The sequence below is a fragment of the Archocentrus centrarchus genome, chromosome 20 (assembly GCF_007364275.1).
Source record: "Archocentrus centrarchus isolate MPI-CPG fArcCen1 chromosome 20, fArcCen1, whole genome shotgun sequence".
Lineage (NCBI taxonomy): Eukaryota > Metazoa > Chordata > Actinopteri > Cichliformes > Cichlidae > Archocentrus > Archocentrus centrarchus.
The window spans coordinates 31,281,865-31,297,733 of NC_044365.1; the positions used below are offsets into that span (position 1 = coordinate 31,281,865).

Below are 15,869 nucleotides of genomic sequence, written 5' to 3' on the forward strand. Positions count from 1 at the left end.
ACATTTTTAAATTTTATATGAATTCATTAAATAGTAATCCATTTAAATGCGTTGGATTTTGAGTTTTTAATTGGTATGGCTGTGAAAAAAATGAGCCAAAACCAAAAATCATATTCTCACAAAAACAGTGAAATCATATAATAATGTAACTAATGTAGTACTTGAGTACTGCTATCACTCTTAATCATCAGTTTTAAAGTAACTTAAAGTAACTTTTTTACTGCAGAAATATCTCAGATTAATGCAGTATGGATAATGTTAGCTTTCCTTTTATACAGGTCAGCCCAACCAAACGGATTCCTTTATATTTATTTCAGTACCTGAACGCATCATGGCTGTTTACGTTCATTGTCCGGGATCTGAAAGCTGATTGGTGCAGTGGGATTTGAGGCGGGAAACAGAGGCGCGAATTTCTAACCAGCGAAGACTTACTTATTTTGCTCAGTTCCTAAAGTTAATCCTTTATTCTTCAAGTTCCTGCATTATCTTTAAATTCAAAACAAAATGTTTTACTACCCCAATGTGCTCCAGCGTCATTCTGGATGTTTTTCCACCATTTGGTGAGTCCTACAGCATTTAAACCACAGTTAAAGGACACGGATACACATCAGCCTGCTGCTTAGCTAACATTTAAATCTAAATTTTGTGAATGTTTTTTTGTTCAGGTTAGCAGCAACTAAAGGCATCAGGGTGACCCGTAGAGAGCTCCTGAGAGTCAATGTGAAGCGGACCTGGTATGAATGTAATGAATGCGAGGCAGATTGATTAAAGTACATTAGCACAGGTTAAGAACAGGTTGGGTTTTATTTTTACAGTAAAAACTATCATCAGTATCTCACATTTTATAATTTTATGTGTGTTTTCCCTTGAGCCATTAGATTATTGATGTTAAAGAGATAACAGTTTCTGCTTCACAACTACCTGTATATACTAGTACAGTTTTTTTTTCTGCAGTTATCTCCTTCGGTCACCAGTTATTCATTTTCTGACATCTCCTACACCATCTCCACCGTCCAAAGGGGTTATACTATCTGTTTGAATTCATTCTGTTGCACGTTTATTCAAGATTTCTCTGCCTCCTTTCTTAAATGTTTACAGCGGGGAGATTTTGGACTATGTGACCGCACAGGTTCCTCCACCGCAGCCCAGCCTGCCCAGGCCTCGGTTCTCTCTCTACCTGTCCTCCCAGCTGCAGTATGGAGTGGTTGTAGTCTACCACAGGCAGTGTGGCTTCCTGCTGGGTGAGCAGAAAGAAGATAAACTGAAACTGATCTGATCATTGTTTACATCCAAAGCTACAAGCTTCATCATGCCATAGAAAATTCACTTCGAGTTACTGTGGCACTTGTCAAATTTAAAAGCATATACCAGAAATTGGGGAGATGAATGAGTAACGTGGGTAAAAACAAATCTGAAGCTTGATTATGTAGGAGTAGCAGAATGATTTTCAGTGCCAAAAAAAAACAAATCAACCAGAAGCAACAACAGAGCAGCTTCATTATTTTTCATGACGCACGTTAACTGGGAAAAAGACAGTTTGTTTACTTCATGCAAAACACAACAGACGGATCGTGTTTGTCGCTCCTCTCCGTCTCATGAAAACTGTTTCGGTGTAAAACCCAAACAATGCTATCACCCCGGCTCCCCCTTGAGAAGTCTGATTTAGGTGCCAATATGGAACTGATGAAAGCAACATCATCAAACACAGCACAACAGTCTCGATTCATCACGTCTCAAATTGCAGCCTGACAATGATATTGCATCCGACAGATTCACAATCATGCTGTGGTCGTGGTTGATGAAAACAGAGAAACGTAATGCAGGAGGAGAAGCCAAGAAAGCAGCCACGGTCTGCAGTGGCATTTAATTTCACCCACCGGTGGAATAAAACCTCCAAGTGTGTGGGTACGATGTTTATGAGGTATTATTAAGCATGTCTTAGTGATGTTTGGTATGATCATTGTAAAATGGAACATAAACATCCTCCATGCTCATTTTTATTTGTTCAGACATCCTTTTTTGTTTTTTTTTACACGCTTATATAGTTGACGGTAGCGTGTATCCTGAATGGGTTGCAGGTTGCACAGGGCTGTCTGGATAACAGAAATCGTGTCAGGACTTTTTATCTGTGAGGAAGTCACGTTCACATCTCAGCCTCCAGTCACCTTCAGTACATTTGTCACCTTTAATTTACATGTGATGTCCCTTCTCCTGCTTCTGTAACACTCATGTGCATCATTGCTCTGTTTTTCCAGAGGAGGCTCAACAAACCATAGACCGCCTGCTGCGCAGTAAAAGATGCATGCCTATAGACATGGCTGAATCTGGCAGGTCTGTGTGTGCAGACACGACGTTATAATCCACAGGGGAACAAAGTTTTGTCTCTTGGGGCATCTGGAAAAAAAAAATAGGAGAACTGTCAGGAGGTTTTAGGTGTTTGGAAAAGTCTGAGCTCACAGGCTTCTGGGTGAATATTTATGAGATGACAAACAGATTGTTTGGAGTAATAAACTGTAAAAAGGAGAATGTAGCATTTAAATGGGTGGGCAAATTGAGCTGCTTTCATTTAAATAGTTTCATTAATGTTTAATAAGCTACATTATGGAACAGTGGTACTGTATGCTCTCATTTGCTGTGATATTATTCCAGCCGTATTTTATATGATTAGAAGTGGTGCGAATTGTTTTAATATGCTGAGCAATAACGTTGGTGTGTGATGCTGTAGGAATGCCTTGGACATGCCTACGATCCTGTACATGATGGAGGAGGCAGAGGGAGCACAGGATCCCTTCTTTGGTGTCATGGAGTCTGATCTACTCCCCAGCCCATATAAATTACTGCAGGTACGCACAGCCACCAGTATATACCAATATTGTATATGCATGCCTCTGAAATATGTCAGGTAAGCTACAGAGGGGCCGCAGTCCAATGTCAATGTAGCACAGAAAAAAATGTCAAACTTGGTGCCAGTCCTAGTCACCATCCCCGAGCTCCGTGCTCTCCATAGCTCGCTCGCTCTGCAAACAGGCCGGATGGACGTGGTGAACAGTTTTTGTCAGCAGCAGCAGCTACTGTTACAATAATTACCATCAATTGTAACGGTTGTATTTTGCAGGATTTCACACATACAGTATAACACCCCAAACAAGTGAATGTCTCAGACAAACTGCCGTCTCTGTTTTCTCACTTCAAGTTTAATTCAGAGATGAGCTTCTTCTGTAAGACTGTTGGTGACATTTGGCTCTTCTCTTTACACACCGATAAACTTCTGATGTCCACTGAAGTGTTATTTCTCACGAGTTTCTTGACACCAGAAGTAACAGAAATTACATATGTACCATTTGCTTGAGTCATTGTTTTATGGTTTCATGTCCAAAGTCCAAAGAAGTTGAGACGGTGTGTAGAAATGTTAATAGAAGCAGAATGCAATGATTTGCAAAATTCATAAACCTGTATTTTATTCACAGTGAATGCATATCAGATGTTTAAATTTAGATATTTTACTATTTAATGAGAAATATTAGCTCAATTTGAATTTGATGGCAGCAACACGTCAAATTGGGATGGGGCACCAAAAGGCTGGAAAAGTAAGGGCCACTAAAAAGAAACAGGAACATTTTGCAACTAATGAGGTTAACAGGCCACAGGTCAGCAACAGGACTGGTACAATAAGAGCATCTTAGAGAGGCAGAGTTTCTCAGAAGTAAAGATGGGCAGAGGTTCACCAATCTGCAAAGAACTCAGTCGACAAATTGTGGAACAATTTCAGAATAATGTTCCTCGATTTAAAATTGTGAAGACTTTGACAAGCTCATCATCTACAGTAAAGAGTCTGAGTCAGTGTGCAGGAACAAGGCCAAAAGTCAGTATGAGATGGCCGTGATCTTCCTCAGGCATCACCTGCAGTAGAAACTGGCATGATTCATAGAACTCACTGCACGGACTCAGGAACCCGTCCAGAAATCACCGTATGTGTCCACAGTTCACCGCGCCATCCACAGATGCAGCTGAAAGCTGTATCATACAAAGAAGAAGCTGTATGTGAACACGATTCAGAAATCCTGCCATCGTCTCCGGACCAAAGCGAGTGAGATAAACGAGAAGAAGAAGAGTCTGAACTGACCTACATGTAGTCCAGCTGAAAATATTTGGCTCATCATGAAGTGACCCAAGACTGCTGAGCAGCCAGAATCCTCTATCAGACAAGAACGGGACAGCATTGCTCTGCCCAAAGTCCAGCAGCTGCTCTCCTCAGCGCCCACACAATTACAGACTGTAGTTAAAAGAAGAAGGGATGCTGCGGTAAACATGGCTCTGTCCCAACTTTTTTGGGATGTGTTGCTGCAGTCAAATTCAAAATGATCTTTTTTTTTTTTTTTTATTTATAAACATTTGATTATTTTTTTTATTGTGAATAAAATTTTGCTGTTTAAGATTTGCAGATCACTGCATTCTGCTTTTATTTACATCCCATCTTATCTGGAAGTTTTACACTTTATTTCTCCCTCCTTACAATCCTGCATAGTCGAGTCAGTTAAATCACAGTGGCTAACTCGCTCAGTGTGGGTGTTGTAAATCTGGCAGGCTTGGGCTTGAACTTTGTCCTCATAATCTGTAATGAGTAGAATAAGTCACTGTTATGTGGGGCAAATAATATAAGAGACGCTGAATTTAAAGGATCCCTGCGCTCTCTAAGTGAGAGCCTGTGCAGGAATCAGTCCTGTTTGTTACATGTTTGTAATTTGCATTTCCAGACAGGGTCTATGATTGAACAGCGCTCCCTGGTGCCCAGTCCCCACACCACACAAGACAAAGACGGTGAGATGGACATTTTAACATCTAAGAAGCTGGAGCTGCACCCCATTTGAACCTCAGCTTACTCACACATCCTTCTTGTGCTCTTAACCAGGTTTCAGGTCACCTCCAGCTGCCATCACTCTAACTGAGAAGGAGCTCTTCACCATCACCACTGCTGAGGTAAACTCTCTGTCAGAGTGCGGGGACAAGAAACACCCCGGTCATCATTTTTAGATACAGCGGGCGTCCTGGTGAATCACAGAGCCGGGATGTGGACCGTGTGCCCACAGCATCTCTGGTTAACATCTTTGTCACAGATTAGAAGCCTGCTTCCTGTTTGCTTTGTGACGAGCGAGCAGCGTCAGCGAGATCAGATATTATTTGAAGTGTTCAAACTATTCACCATTTATAATGTGAAGTGAGCAGGGTGTGCGGGAATGTGGACAAACATGACAGCAGTGACATAATGTCCTCGGTGGCAGGTGCTTAAAGGAAACCAGAGTTGTGCGTTTCTCTGCTGCAAGTCGAGCAGTACCTGCACGCGCACTGTTAGCCTCCTCATTCTGTCACTCAGGGACTGCTAATGGTCCTCCTGAACTGCATCAGTTGATGATGTCCATTCTGGCTTGATAAGATCTGACTTATGCTCACGTCCCGTGAGCTTCGTGTTGCCGTGCAGACAGAAACACGGTGATATCTGTGCCCGGCTGCTTCGCTGCTGCATGTTTACTTCTTTGGGGGTTTTTAATCACTTTCCTCGCAGTTTTCATCTGTTCAATCTTTCAAATATTTCTGTCAGTATTTTGAGGGGCCTGACCTTCCTGAAGCCACAGTCAGAGAGATTGACTTGCTGATGGACCAAGCAGACCACTTCGCTAAAGGTGTGTTTCTGTCGTACACACTGATAAGCACTGCACACACGTAATAGGATTTTATCTGTTTAGCCTGACGTCACATTGTACCTCCACCACCACGTGTTCCTCTCTTGTCCAGGATGTTTTTCTGCACTCTTTCTAAGAGGTTTTAGGCAGAGTCAAAGAAAGGTCACCTGTGTTTTTATGGCTAGTTTGGTTCATTTCAAGCCTAAAAGATGTTTTTGTTTATCTAAGCCTTAAAATAACGGGAAAATGCCAAACCCTGAACTCATTTCCTTTACTGTAAGCATGTAGTCACCTACAACAAGACCCATTCTGAGCCGGGAGAAAGCCTGTTGTACTGCGTCTGCCCCCATCACCCGGGTCAAATCCTTTGCGCCGCTGCTGTAATTGGAAAAAGAGACTTCTGACCCTGTTTGAGTGCTCCTGCTACCAGAAAGAAAACATTTATTTTCTGGTTCCGTTTGATTGGAGAGCAGAGAGCCAGAAGTTTAGAGGTTTAGCTTCTGCTTGAACAAAGATTATGGAAGATTATACAACTGTGTACTAGTCTTAGCAAACAGACAGGACAACAGCTGAGCATCAACAGACCTCACACACGTCCTTTGGCAGCTCCGCTGGCTTCTGGTTAAAGATATTGATTTCAAGATTGTGCTCCTCACCTTTAAGGTGATCTATAGCCTTGCCCTGCAGTACCTCTCTGAACTGCTGCATGCCAACACACCCATTCGTACTCCCACCTTTGGACTACCGTGGGGGTCCAGAGCCTTTAGTTCAGTTGCTCTGCTCCTCACCTCTCCCTCCCACCAGAGGTCCATAACACTGACTCTGTCTCCTCTGTAAACTGGCTTCCTCACTCTGACGGTCTCCCTCCTGTCACATGAATTCTCTGTTCGTAGTGATTTTAAACATTGCAAACTTGTTTTATGGGTTTATTTTATTTAACTCTTCTGTGTAAGGGGACCTTGAGTGTTTTGAAAGGTGCCTGAAATAAAATGATTGATTTTCTGCATTAACCTCCTGAGACCCGAGCTCCTGTTTGCGATGCATTTTTACCTTCTCCTAGATATTTGTGATCAGATGGACCTGATATGTATATAAACTAAGCTTCCTCTTTGAACAGGAAGTTGTATTTTGTCACATGGTTGTTACATACTTTTGTGAGAAAAAAAGATGTCCTCAGATGTGGACACTATTTTATAGCATAACACAACAAAAACAACATGACTTAAAAGTATAAAATACTGTTGAGCACAATGAAGTCTAAGGTGCAGCAAAGCCAAAATGTAATGTCCTCATATGTGGACGCGGGGTCTCAGGAGGTTAAAACTTGAGCGAGAGAATAGAAAGAAGAACGAGCTCCTCTGACTCATCAGTGAGCTTTTTTCAGGGTCATTTGGGGAAAACTGCATTTACTAAGCATTAGCTTGTTTTTGTCCTGTGTCTCTGAGCGTTGTGTGCAACACGTGTTAAGCAGATGCAGAGGAGCAGACAGAGGAGAGGAGCGGGGACGGAGCCATGTCTTCTGCTCACCAGTGAGTCTTGGCTAGTAACAAACCCGACTAACACTGTTTGGCTTTCTGCTGGCTGTTACAGACAATGTGCTCTAGAATTACAAGAATATTTCATCACCGTTCAGTCAGTACACCTGTCTCAAAGGTGTGATGGCGGTGTTGCCTCATGAGCATTTTCAGTGTTGTGCTGGAAGCATGTGTGTAATTGTTTCCAGGCTGAAGGAGACGGCGTTGGGGGCAGACCAGGACGATGTGTGGCTGCTGGACGAGGAGTCGGGTCAGCCTGTGGCGGTTCCTTTGGCAACCATTGCCCTAGAGATGACCCCTGTACAAGTTGCCATGCCAACTCCACCCTCTGGGGCATCTGGGAAAGGGGGAGACGGAACAGGAGGAAGTCCCCGTGAAGAGGTGAGATGAGGAGCGTGCGGACTGGTCGCTAGTTTTGTTTTGTGAATAGATGAAAGCATGTCAGCGTTTGTGTGAGGCGTTGATTTTGTTGACAGAAAAGAAGACATTAAATCCACCTTTTTGTTTTAGGCTGTCAAATGATGATTGTGTAGGACACACTGTGGTGACAGTGACTCACGGGCAGCTAGTTTTGTTTTAGAAGCAAATAATAGAAAGCATGTGTGGGTGTTTGAGCACAGAGCTGCATGTTTTCCACTGTGTGCGCCCTGGACTGTCAAAGTTATGTTTGCTACTCTGCCATCAGGCGGTCGTTCCTCCTCTGAGGAAACGTGGTGGAAGACGCCGGCGTCAGCTGGTCTTCGCAGACCCTCAGGTCCAGATATCCGAGAGAGCAATGGAGGAGCAGATCGGGAACCCGAGGATCGAGACACGCAGCCTGGTAGTAGCCTGAGATGACGTCACTTAGCAGCAGCATTTAAAGATTTATCTGAATTAATTCAGTGTAATTAAAATTTTCAGATATTAAATGACACATGTAGTTTTATCAGAGCCGCATAGCTGCTGAAGCACACGTGCACATTTAACAGCTTCTTGTCCGCTCAGCCGCAGCTGTATTCACTGTATCACGGGCATCAGCGGCTGACTGACCGATTGGATTTCCAGTCTCTGCTGTTGTGCAGTCAAAGTCTCACCATCAAAGTGTTTGTTCACCAGGGTGTCTGTTAATTAAACTCCAGCTCTCCACTTCTTTTCCTTCTCTGAGCCCACTGCAATCATGCTCATTGATTTCATTGCCTTCCTTTGTTGCTTTTTTCCTCCCTTCCCGTGATTGGCTTCCTCCTCTTCTCCCTCCTCCATCGCTGCACCACAACCCTAAAATCTTGTTTTTTTCTCTCAGTCAGAGGTGCTGCTGGACTCCCTGTCACTGACCAAGCATGCTACGCCCGCTCAGCTCTTCAGCGCCCCCTGTGGATGTCAGTACCAGGAGCTGCACTGTTACACTATTGACTGAACAGAAATTTCTAAACCTTTCATGAATGAAAACACAGGAGGATGTGAACAGTATAAAATTCCTTGTGAATCACTTCAACTACTGATATTTTATAAAACTGAACAGAAGATGTGTGAACCTCTCAGTTAGGAAGCCTAATAAACACAAAGTTGACACACAGTCAGAGAGAAGTGCGGCAACTTCTCGCTTTGTTGCATAAACATTGTGCAGACTTTCCAATCAACATCAACCTCACCGGGCCTCTGACAATGTTTGCTAGTACTGATGTCACCGCTTCATAGCAGCGTATAGGGCTTAGCACTATATGCACTGTTGGTATAGTGAAGAAATAATACCATAACCTGCCAGCATGAAAACCTGCCTTCTGCCTTATACCCCATCTACAGCCCTCCTTCACGCTGACCTCCAGACACTATGGAAACAGCAGGCCTCACTCGCCATCCTGCCCAGAGAAGAAAAAGCGAAAGGGGAGGTGGAAGAGGGGGAGGAAGAGGAGGGGAGATCAGAGTCAGTGCAAGAGAGAGAAATAATGAGGACAGAGAAGAAGCGAAGGCACTCATCCATGAAGGAGGTGGGTCTGTGTAAAAGTACATGTAATTATTGATGTAAAGTGGTGGTAATCTTACCAAACTCCACTCTGAGAGGGTGTTTGTGAAAACACGCCTGTAATAATGAGGCTTATCTGGTATCAGCCTGGCCTGCAGTGGTAGCCTGCCAGATTATAAACCTCATTTCTGTTTCACGATTCTCTCTCTCACAGATAACCACTGAGTCCAGACTGCAAACCGCAGAGGCTTCATGTGAGAAGAGCTTCTCTCTTTCCCACACACACACATTACTTTTCAGATTATATTTTGGCAGCACAAAGCTGTTCACTGTGTGTTTGTGTGTGTAACCAGCTGTGTCAGATGTGATGCTGGACGTGTCCAGAGAAGATAAATCAGTCAGTGATGTCATCACTCCCATCAGCAGATGGTAAGTCTCAGACAGATAGAAAGATGGACAGCTAGGTGCATAAGAAACAGATCACTGTGTGTGTGTGTGTGTGTGTGTGTGTGTGTGTGTAGGTCTGTGCCAGAAGAAGTCCAACTACCAATGGAGCCCATAGCAGAAGAAAGGATTGAGATGCCCGAGGCTCAGACTGACGCAGACAGCAGGGACATGCCGAGGTGCTCTGTACTGCAAGACACACACACTCGCACACACACACACAGGTGTGTCAAACTGAGCTGCACTGAAGGCCACACTGAGAAATGAGCGTTACACCAGGGGCCAGACCTCGACAGCTTTTTAATCTAATCAGAGACTTCTCTTTACTTTTCTGGTCCACGTGAAGCTGGAACCAGACAACAAACAGGACGTCGCTACAATCAGTCAAGCAGGAGTACACGCTGTCATCATGGCTGCCACACAGCCAACCTAACAGCCTGCTCATCAGCCTCAATGTGACGACTCCTGGCAACACGAGGCATTTGATTAAACAAAATCAGTCAAAGCAAAGTGATGATTCGTTTTGTTTCTCCCTGCAGTATCATAGCGCTTGTTTCCTTAACATTTCACTGGCTGTTTGGGGGGAAATAAGAGAGTAAATGGCCTCCTTGGCATCGCTTTGAGACTCTGCTCAAAGGGACTTATTTTGCTGTAGCTGCAAGCCTCTCCTCAGCTCAGAGGCTTTCTTTGTGGATTCAGTATTTAACAGAAATGATCATCCTTCAGAACAGAGATCATCTCCTGGTGAGATACTCACGCCTCTCTTTACTCTTGGTAAATTTTTCAGCTTCTTAATTCTCGTGACTTTGTCCACTCTCTGCTTCTGCTTTGCCTCTCTGTGTTAGCTAGCTTGTTAGCTTGAAGGTGTGCCCACATGTTTAGTTAGACACACAGTCTCAATTAAAGGCGTTTGGCACATATGGTGCAACACTTAAATACGGCTGATATACTGTTTGAACTGGGCCAGATATTCACACTCTGATAAACATGGAAGATCGAGGATGCTAGAAGATCCCACTGAGAAGGTTTCTTTGACATTTGAATTCTTTCTGACTCCTGAGTTTGAAGTGCAGGCTCTGTATTCATGCCGCCCAGCCTCCACTTGCACTTTATTGCTCTAATATTCCCTCGTGTTGAGATCTGAAGACTTCAGACTCGGCCCTGTTGCCTGAATCACCCCGAGGTGATTAGTGTTTTGTGGCACGGCATGTTACTGCGCTCTTTGTATGTGAAGGCAGGCCGTGGCAGACTTTTAAAGGTGAATCATTAGTGGCTACACTTTGAAAACGAGGCCACCGTCTCCTTATTCAGGATTCCAGCTGTGTTAGTTGAATTGCATGAAGAGAAACACAGCGCAGGTCTGAATTGATGGGTAGATACTGATAAAACTCAGCACTTAAATGCTCGTAATCTTGATTAGATGTGCTGATAAACAGCAGCACTTTGAGGCATTTTCACATCCTTATTTACTGTGTGTGACAGTGTTGGTCTCAGTCTCTGTCTCAGTGTTGTCAGAAATGTGTTTTCAGGGAGGTTTTTCTTGTACTGAGCTGTCATTTACATACTGAGAGTCTCCCCGATGGGCTGATTTGTACATCTGGTCCATATCCTGCAAAATTCTCATTTTTATTCAGTTCATGCATGAGACAGTCAACCTGTGTTAATCACAGTTTGCATCTATATGGCGACATTTGTGGTTGCACATACACTTGTTGCCTCCAGCAGAGCAGGTCGACCCGCTTTCTGAGTTGTTGGACGTCTGCACAGAGAGGGCTGAGACTGACGCACGTCCCTCTCTGTGAGGCTGAGACACTGGGACTGCTGCACTGACTCAGAATTTGTGTAGATGTCAAATACAGTGCTGTGACAAAGTATCTGAGCCCATCCTGATTTCTTAGTTTTTTTGCATATTTGCAACACTTGCATGTTTCAGATCATCAAATTAATTTTGATGTTAGACAAAGGTAACCAAAGCGTCCATCGAAGGGTCTGCGCAGTAACTCGAGAACCCTTCGTTGAACCCACGTTGAGAACCCACCGTTGGCAGCAGGAACTGCTGTTTGCTGTTTGCACTAACTGGCAGTGAGTCTTTCACATCGCTGTGGAGGAATTTCGACCCGCTCTTCTTTGCAGAATTGTTTTAATTGGTGGGTTTTGAGCATGAACGGCCTGTTTAACGTCATGCCAAAGACCCGGACTTCAGACTTGGCCAGTCCAAAACCTTCATTTTGGTTTTTGAGCCATTCAGAGGTGGAGCTGCTGCTCTGTTTTGGACCGTCGTCTTGCTGTATAACCAGAAGATGTTTGAGCTGATGGCCGGACCTTCTCCTTCAGGGTTTTGTGGTAGAAAGCAGAATTCATGAGCAGCAAAGCAGCCCCACACCATCACTCTACCACCACCATATTTGACTGTGGGTTTGATGTTCTCTTTATGAAACGCTGTGTTAGTTTTATGCAGCTCTAAAAGGACTCAAACCTTCTAAAAAAACCTTTTTGTCTCGTCAGTCCACAGAATATTTTCCCAAAAGTCTGAGAGATCATCAGGATGTTTTCTGCCCAATGTGACACAAGTCTTTGTGTTCTTGTGCGCAGTCTCCGTCTTAGTGTTGAATCATGAACACTGAGCCTAACGGAGGCACGTGAGGCCTGCAGCTCCTGAGATGTTGTTCTGGGTTCTTTGGGAGCTCCTGGATGAGTTGTTGAGATGAGAAATGTCTTTGTGACCCTTTACAGACCGACATCAGTCACTTTGTGTCTCACCTGTTTCTTTGGATCGTGGCACGATGTGCTACTTCACTTCATCAGACTGCTTCTTTATACCTGATTTCTTAACTCAGCAGGTCTGGCAGTAATCAGCTGTCCAAACATGTGATTAATGACAGTTAACTCATGATTTTAAACTGCAGACAGTTTCTCACACAGCCCCCCCCCCCCCCCCCCCCCCCCTAATAAACAAAATCATTCATTAAAATCCGCATTTGCTTGAATTTTGTTGATGATCTGAAACATTTTAATGTGACAGCACTGCAGTGCTCAGTGTACTGATGATAAAGCCACTGTCTGACTGAAGCTCTGAAGCTAACATGGCTGTAATGGGACATTTTGGCTGGATTCTCTTGTGTTGTTGTGTGAACAGGAGCAGCATTTGCAGCCGTATTCGTGCTTTCTTAGCGAAGGTTTTAGGGGGTACAGTGTGAATTCACCAGCTTCGTGTTCCAGGATCAGTAAAAGTCTTGAAAAAAAGTTCAATTTTAGAACTTATCAGCATGAAAATAAACCTCACACTATGACTTATGAAACAAAACAATAATCCTGGAAGCCTCCTTCCCACTATATCCATATCACGTGCACTTACACTGCTTTTCTTTTCCAGCTGGATCACCTCCAGCCTGCAGAGGTTCAGTGAAGTCACCTTTGACTCTTTGCTGCCCCCAGAGGCCAATCGCTCCACTGCGTCTGATACGTTCTACAAACTGCTGGGTAAACAAAAGGCACAAATTGATTTTATTCAGACTTGAAGAATCAGGTGCATTGACATGTAATTCCAGCCTTCCATCAGTTTCCCTGCACTGTACACTAACACAGGCTCTTGTGATGCCTCCTTTCCCCAGAGCTCCTGTCTGCAGGACAGGTGACGGTACATCAGGCTGAACCCTACAGCTGCATCACCATAAGCCCCGCCTGAACACTTCCCACAGCATCAAACTAAAACCCAGTGGAGCTTCAGCTAATCTGAACACATCCTGTTTTTATTCACACCATATGAGGATAATAATCTGTTACCTTTTATTAATAGGAATAGAAAATGGTCTTTTTTTTAATCGGCGTTTCGAGTTTTTATGCATTAAAAAAAAATCCAGAGTTAAACATTGAAGTGTACTTAAACAAAATTGTACTCAGTATTTTTAAGAATATTTTAAAAATGTTGTTGCTGTTCATCTGGTTCAGATTTGTTTACATGGTTTTATTTTAAGGATACAAAGTGTCGGGTTTGGCCTGAGTTGTGTTATTATAGTTTCTATTTTCTGTGGATTTTTATCCTTTTAAATCATTTTTAACTCCACTTTTTATACAGTTTGTATCTGCAGTATGAACTTTTATTCTTTTAAATATTTTTAAATCTTTAATAAAATGCATTTTATGAAACTAGAAATATTCTTTGTCATAATATGACTTAGCAACTGAGAAAAACAGCATCCCACAAATCCCCGTTTCTCCCTGATGCTCTGCATATGGTGTAGAAAGGTGCTGCATCTAGAAATTAATGAAATGTGAAATGTCAGTGTGTTTATCTCCTGCCTGCCACAGGACCAGATGTTGCCGCGCTGGCAGAAAAACTCCTCTGTGACCTCACGGCTCAATAACAGTCTCAGTGTTTGCTTGTTAAATACCTCGATGTGACCAAGAAGCCCGAGCTGAGGTCAGCGCTGCCGTCAGGGCAGAAATCCTCGTTCACGTCAGCACCCTGGAATGGGAACATTGTTGATACGCATTCAGGTGGTGACACTGTGCCAGCACGTGTCCTCTCCATCTCTTACAGTAGACTGTTTGCTCAGAAGGAGCTTAATAGTCCCCGTGTAGCTGCCTCCACTGCAGCAAGGTTAGTGTGACCTTGTGCTGCTTACAAACAGCACCATGCTGGGAAGGCTGTATTATTTATATATACAAATATACACATAGTTTTTCTCCATTTAGTTCAACGCATTCCTGAGTGTCTACATCACCTGCTCCCCTTCCTGCAGCGCTGATGTAAAGCTGCTATCTGTGTGAGAGGATCTGTTGTGGCGGCCGGTGGAATGTGACAAGCTGAACATAACTGCACAGGACACACACACACACCGCCCGCTGTGGTGCTGCACGTGTCCTGTGTTTGTGTCCTCAGGCAGCAGCCTTCAAACTTCGAATGCTCTTGTTTCTTTTTAAAGCTGAAAATGTGACGCTGTGATGTGAAGGTTCGAGTATCGAGCTCCTGCTCACCTCAGCTGTCAGAGAAATGAGACAGAGGACTAACGATGAGTGCAGGACTGGATATGGTGGAATGGATTATCTCATCAGCCGGTCATAAATCTGCTGTCGACATTGAACCTGAAGTGACCCTGTACCCCCCCGCCTCCCCTTCTTTCACCAAATTTACTAATTTAACCTTTAAGTACCAAGAATTTAAAAACATCAAATATTTAACAGGCTACATGTGGGTGAGGTCACATACTGCCTGATCTGAAGGTAGGAGATGGCCCGGTCAGACACCCGGCCCTACAGCCACCACCATCCGTCCATCACCCCTGTGACAGTCTAATGAACCTAACATCTGAGTGACACATTACACACATTCACACTGGCTGCATATATCAGCCTGCAGGGCAGAGCACAAGTCTGTATGAATCAGAGAGACTCACATTCAGCCTTTCCAGAAGCGTTTACCATCAGAAGAAGCAGAGCTCTGAATCAGCAGTGCCCCAGAGAAGAGCACAGCAAGCAGCATCTCTAACAATAAAGAAGTGCTGGAGAAAAAAAAGGTGCAGATAGCGAGTCTTAGAGATAACGCACAGGATCACAGGGGGAGAGGGTAGAAACCCACTGCCTCCTGAGATACAGATCAGTGAGTCAGGCTGGCAGCAGGCGAGACTAAACATTTGCTGGAGGAGGAAGAGGTGACTGTGGAGCATCCTGACGGAGAGACGGACGAGCCAGCAGGCAAAAAGCTCCCAGGGTCCCGCAGCATGATGGTGCGTGTTGAAGTGGAGCGGGACATTCCCATGTCGGTGACACTGCCCATCGAGGTACAGCCTGACCCGGCAAACCAGCCCTTTCCTTTCCTGGACACCACACTGGCTGATCTGGGAATCCAAGAGTGAGTTTTGTTCCATGTGAGGGATTTTTTTTTTTTTTATTTATTAAGAAGCAATCTAAAGAATATTTATTGAATATGTATTGGTATGTCCAGGTCAGAGGTGAAGGAGAGGGTGGTGTGGGTTGACACCAAGAAGACTCAGGTGAAGAACAAAGCAGGGAAGCTGAAGGAGAAGGAGGTCACCATCTTAGAGGTACGGCTGTGAGATTAACTGCACGGATGTGACCAGAATCTGCAAATCAAGTAAAATGATACCTTTTCTGTTTTGTCCTTCAGGTGCGAGTGAAAGCCCAGAAGCCTGGGGACAAGCAGCTCCAGGAGGTCCTGTACAGCACCGAGGCCCACACTGACCGCTCCTTCTGCCGCACCGGAATGGACATTCTGCCCTGGAAGCAGGCGTGCACAGGTCTGCGAGCAGCTTA

At 44.2% G+C, this 15,869-nt stretch overlaps 1 protein-coding gene across 2 annotated transcripts; it reads left to right on the forward strand.

Moving 5' to 3' along the window:
• The first annotated feature begins 389 nt into the window (after positions 1–389).
• rec8b (REC8 meiotic recombination protein b) lies at positions 390–13,725 on the forward strand. Of its 2 annotated transcripts, none has more exons than XM_030756051.1 (18): positions 390–560; positions 666–734; positions 1,099–1,241; positions 2,256–2,331; positions 2,726–2,843; positions 4,755–4,818; positions 4,910–4,977; positions 5,597–5,678; positions 7,147–7,207; positions 7,402–7,594; positions 7,899–8,033; positions 8,493–8,568; positions 8,993–9,177; positions 9,367–9,406; positions 9,506–9,581; positions 9,674–9,775; positions 12,970–13,076; positions 13,208–13,725. In XM_030756051.1, exons 1-18 carry the CDS (start codon positions 505–507, stop codon positions 13,279–13,281), a joined length of 1,725 nt encoding a protein of 574 aa, XP_030611911.1. In that variant the 5' UTR covers positions 390–504; the 3' UTR covers positions 13,282–13,725. The 2 variants fall into 2 exon arrangements, with proteins under 2 accessions (XP_030611911.1, XP_030611912.1); XM_030756052.1 differs by having other exon boundaries at positions 7,150–7,207.
• Positions 13,726–15,869: the final 2,144 nt, after the last annotated feature.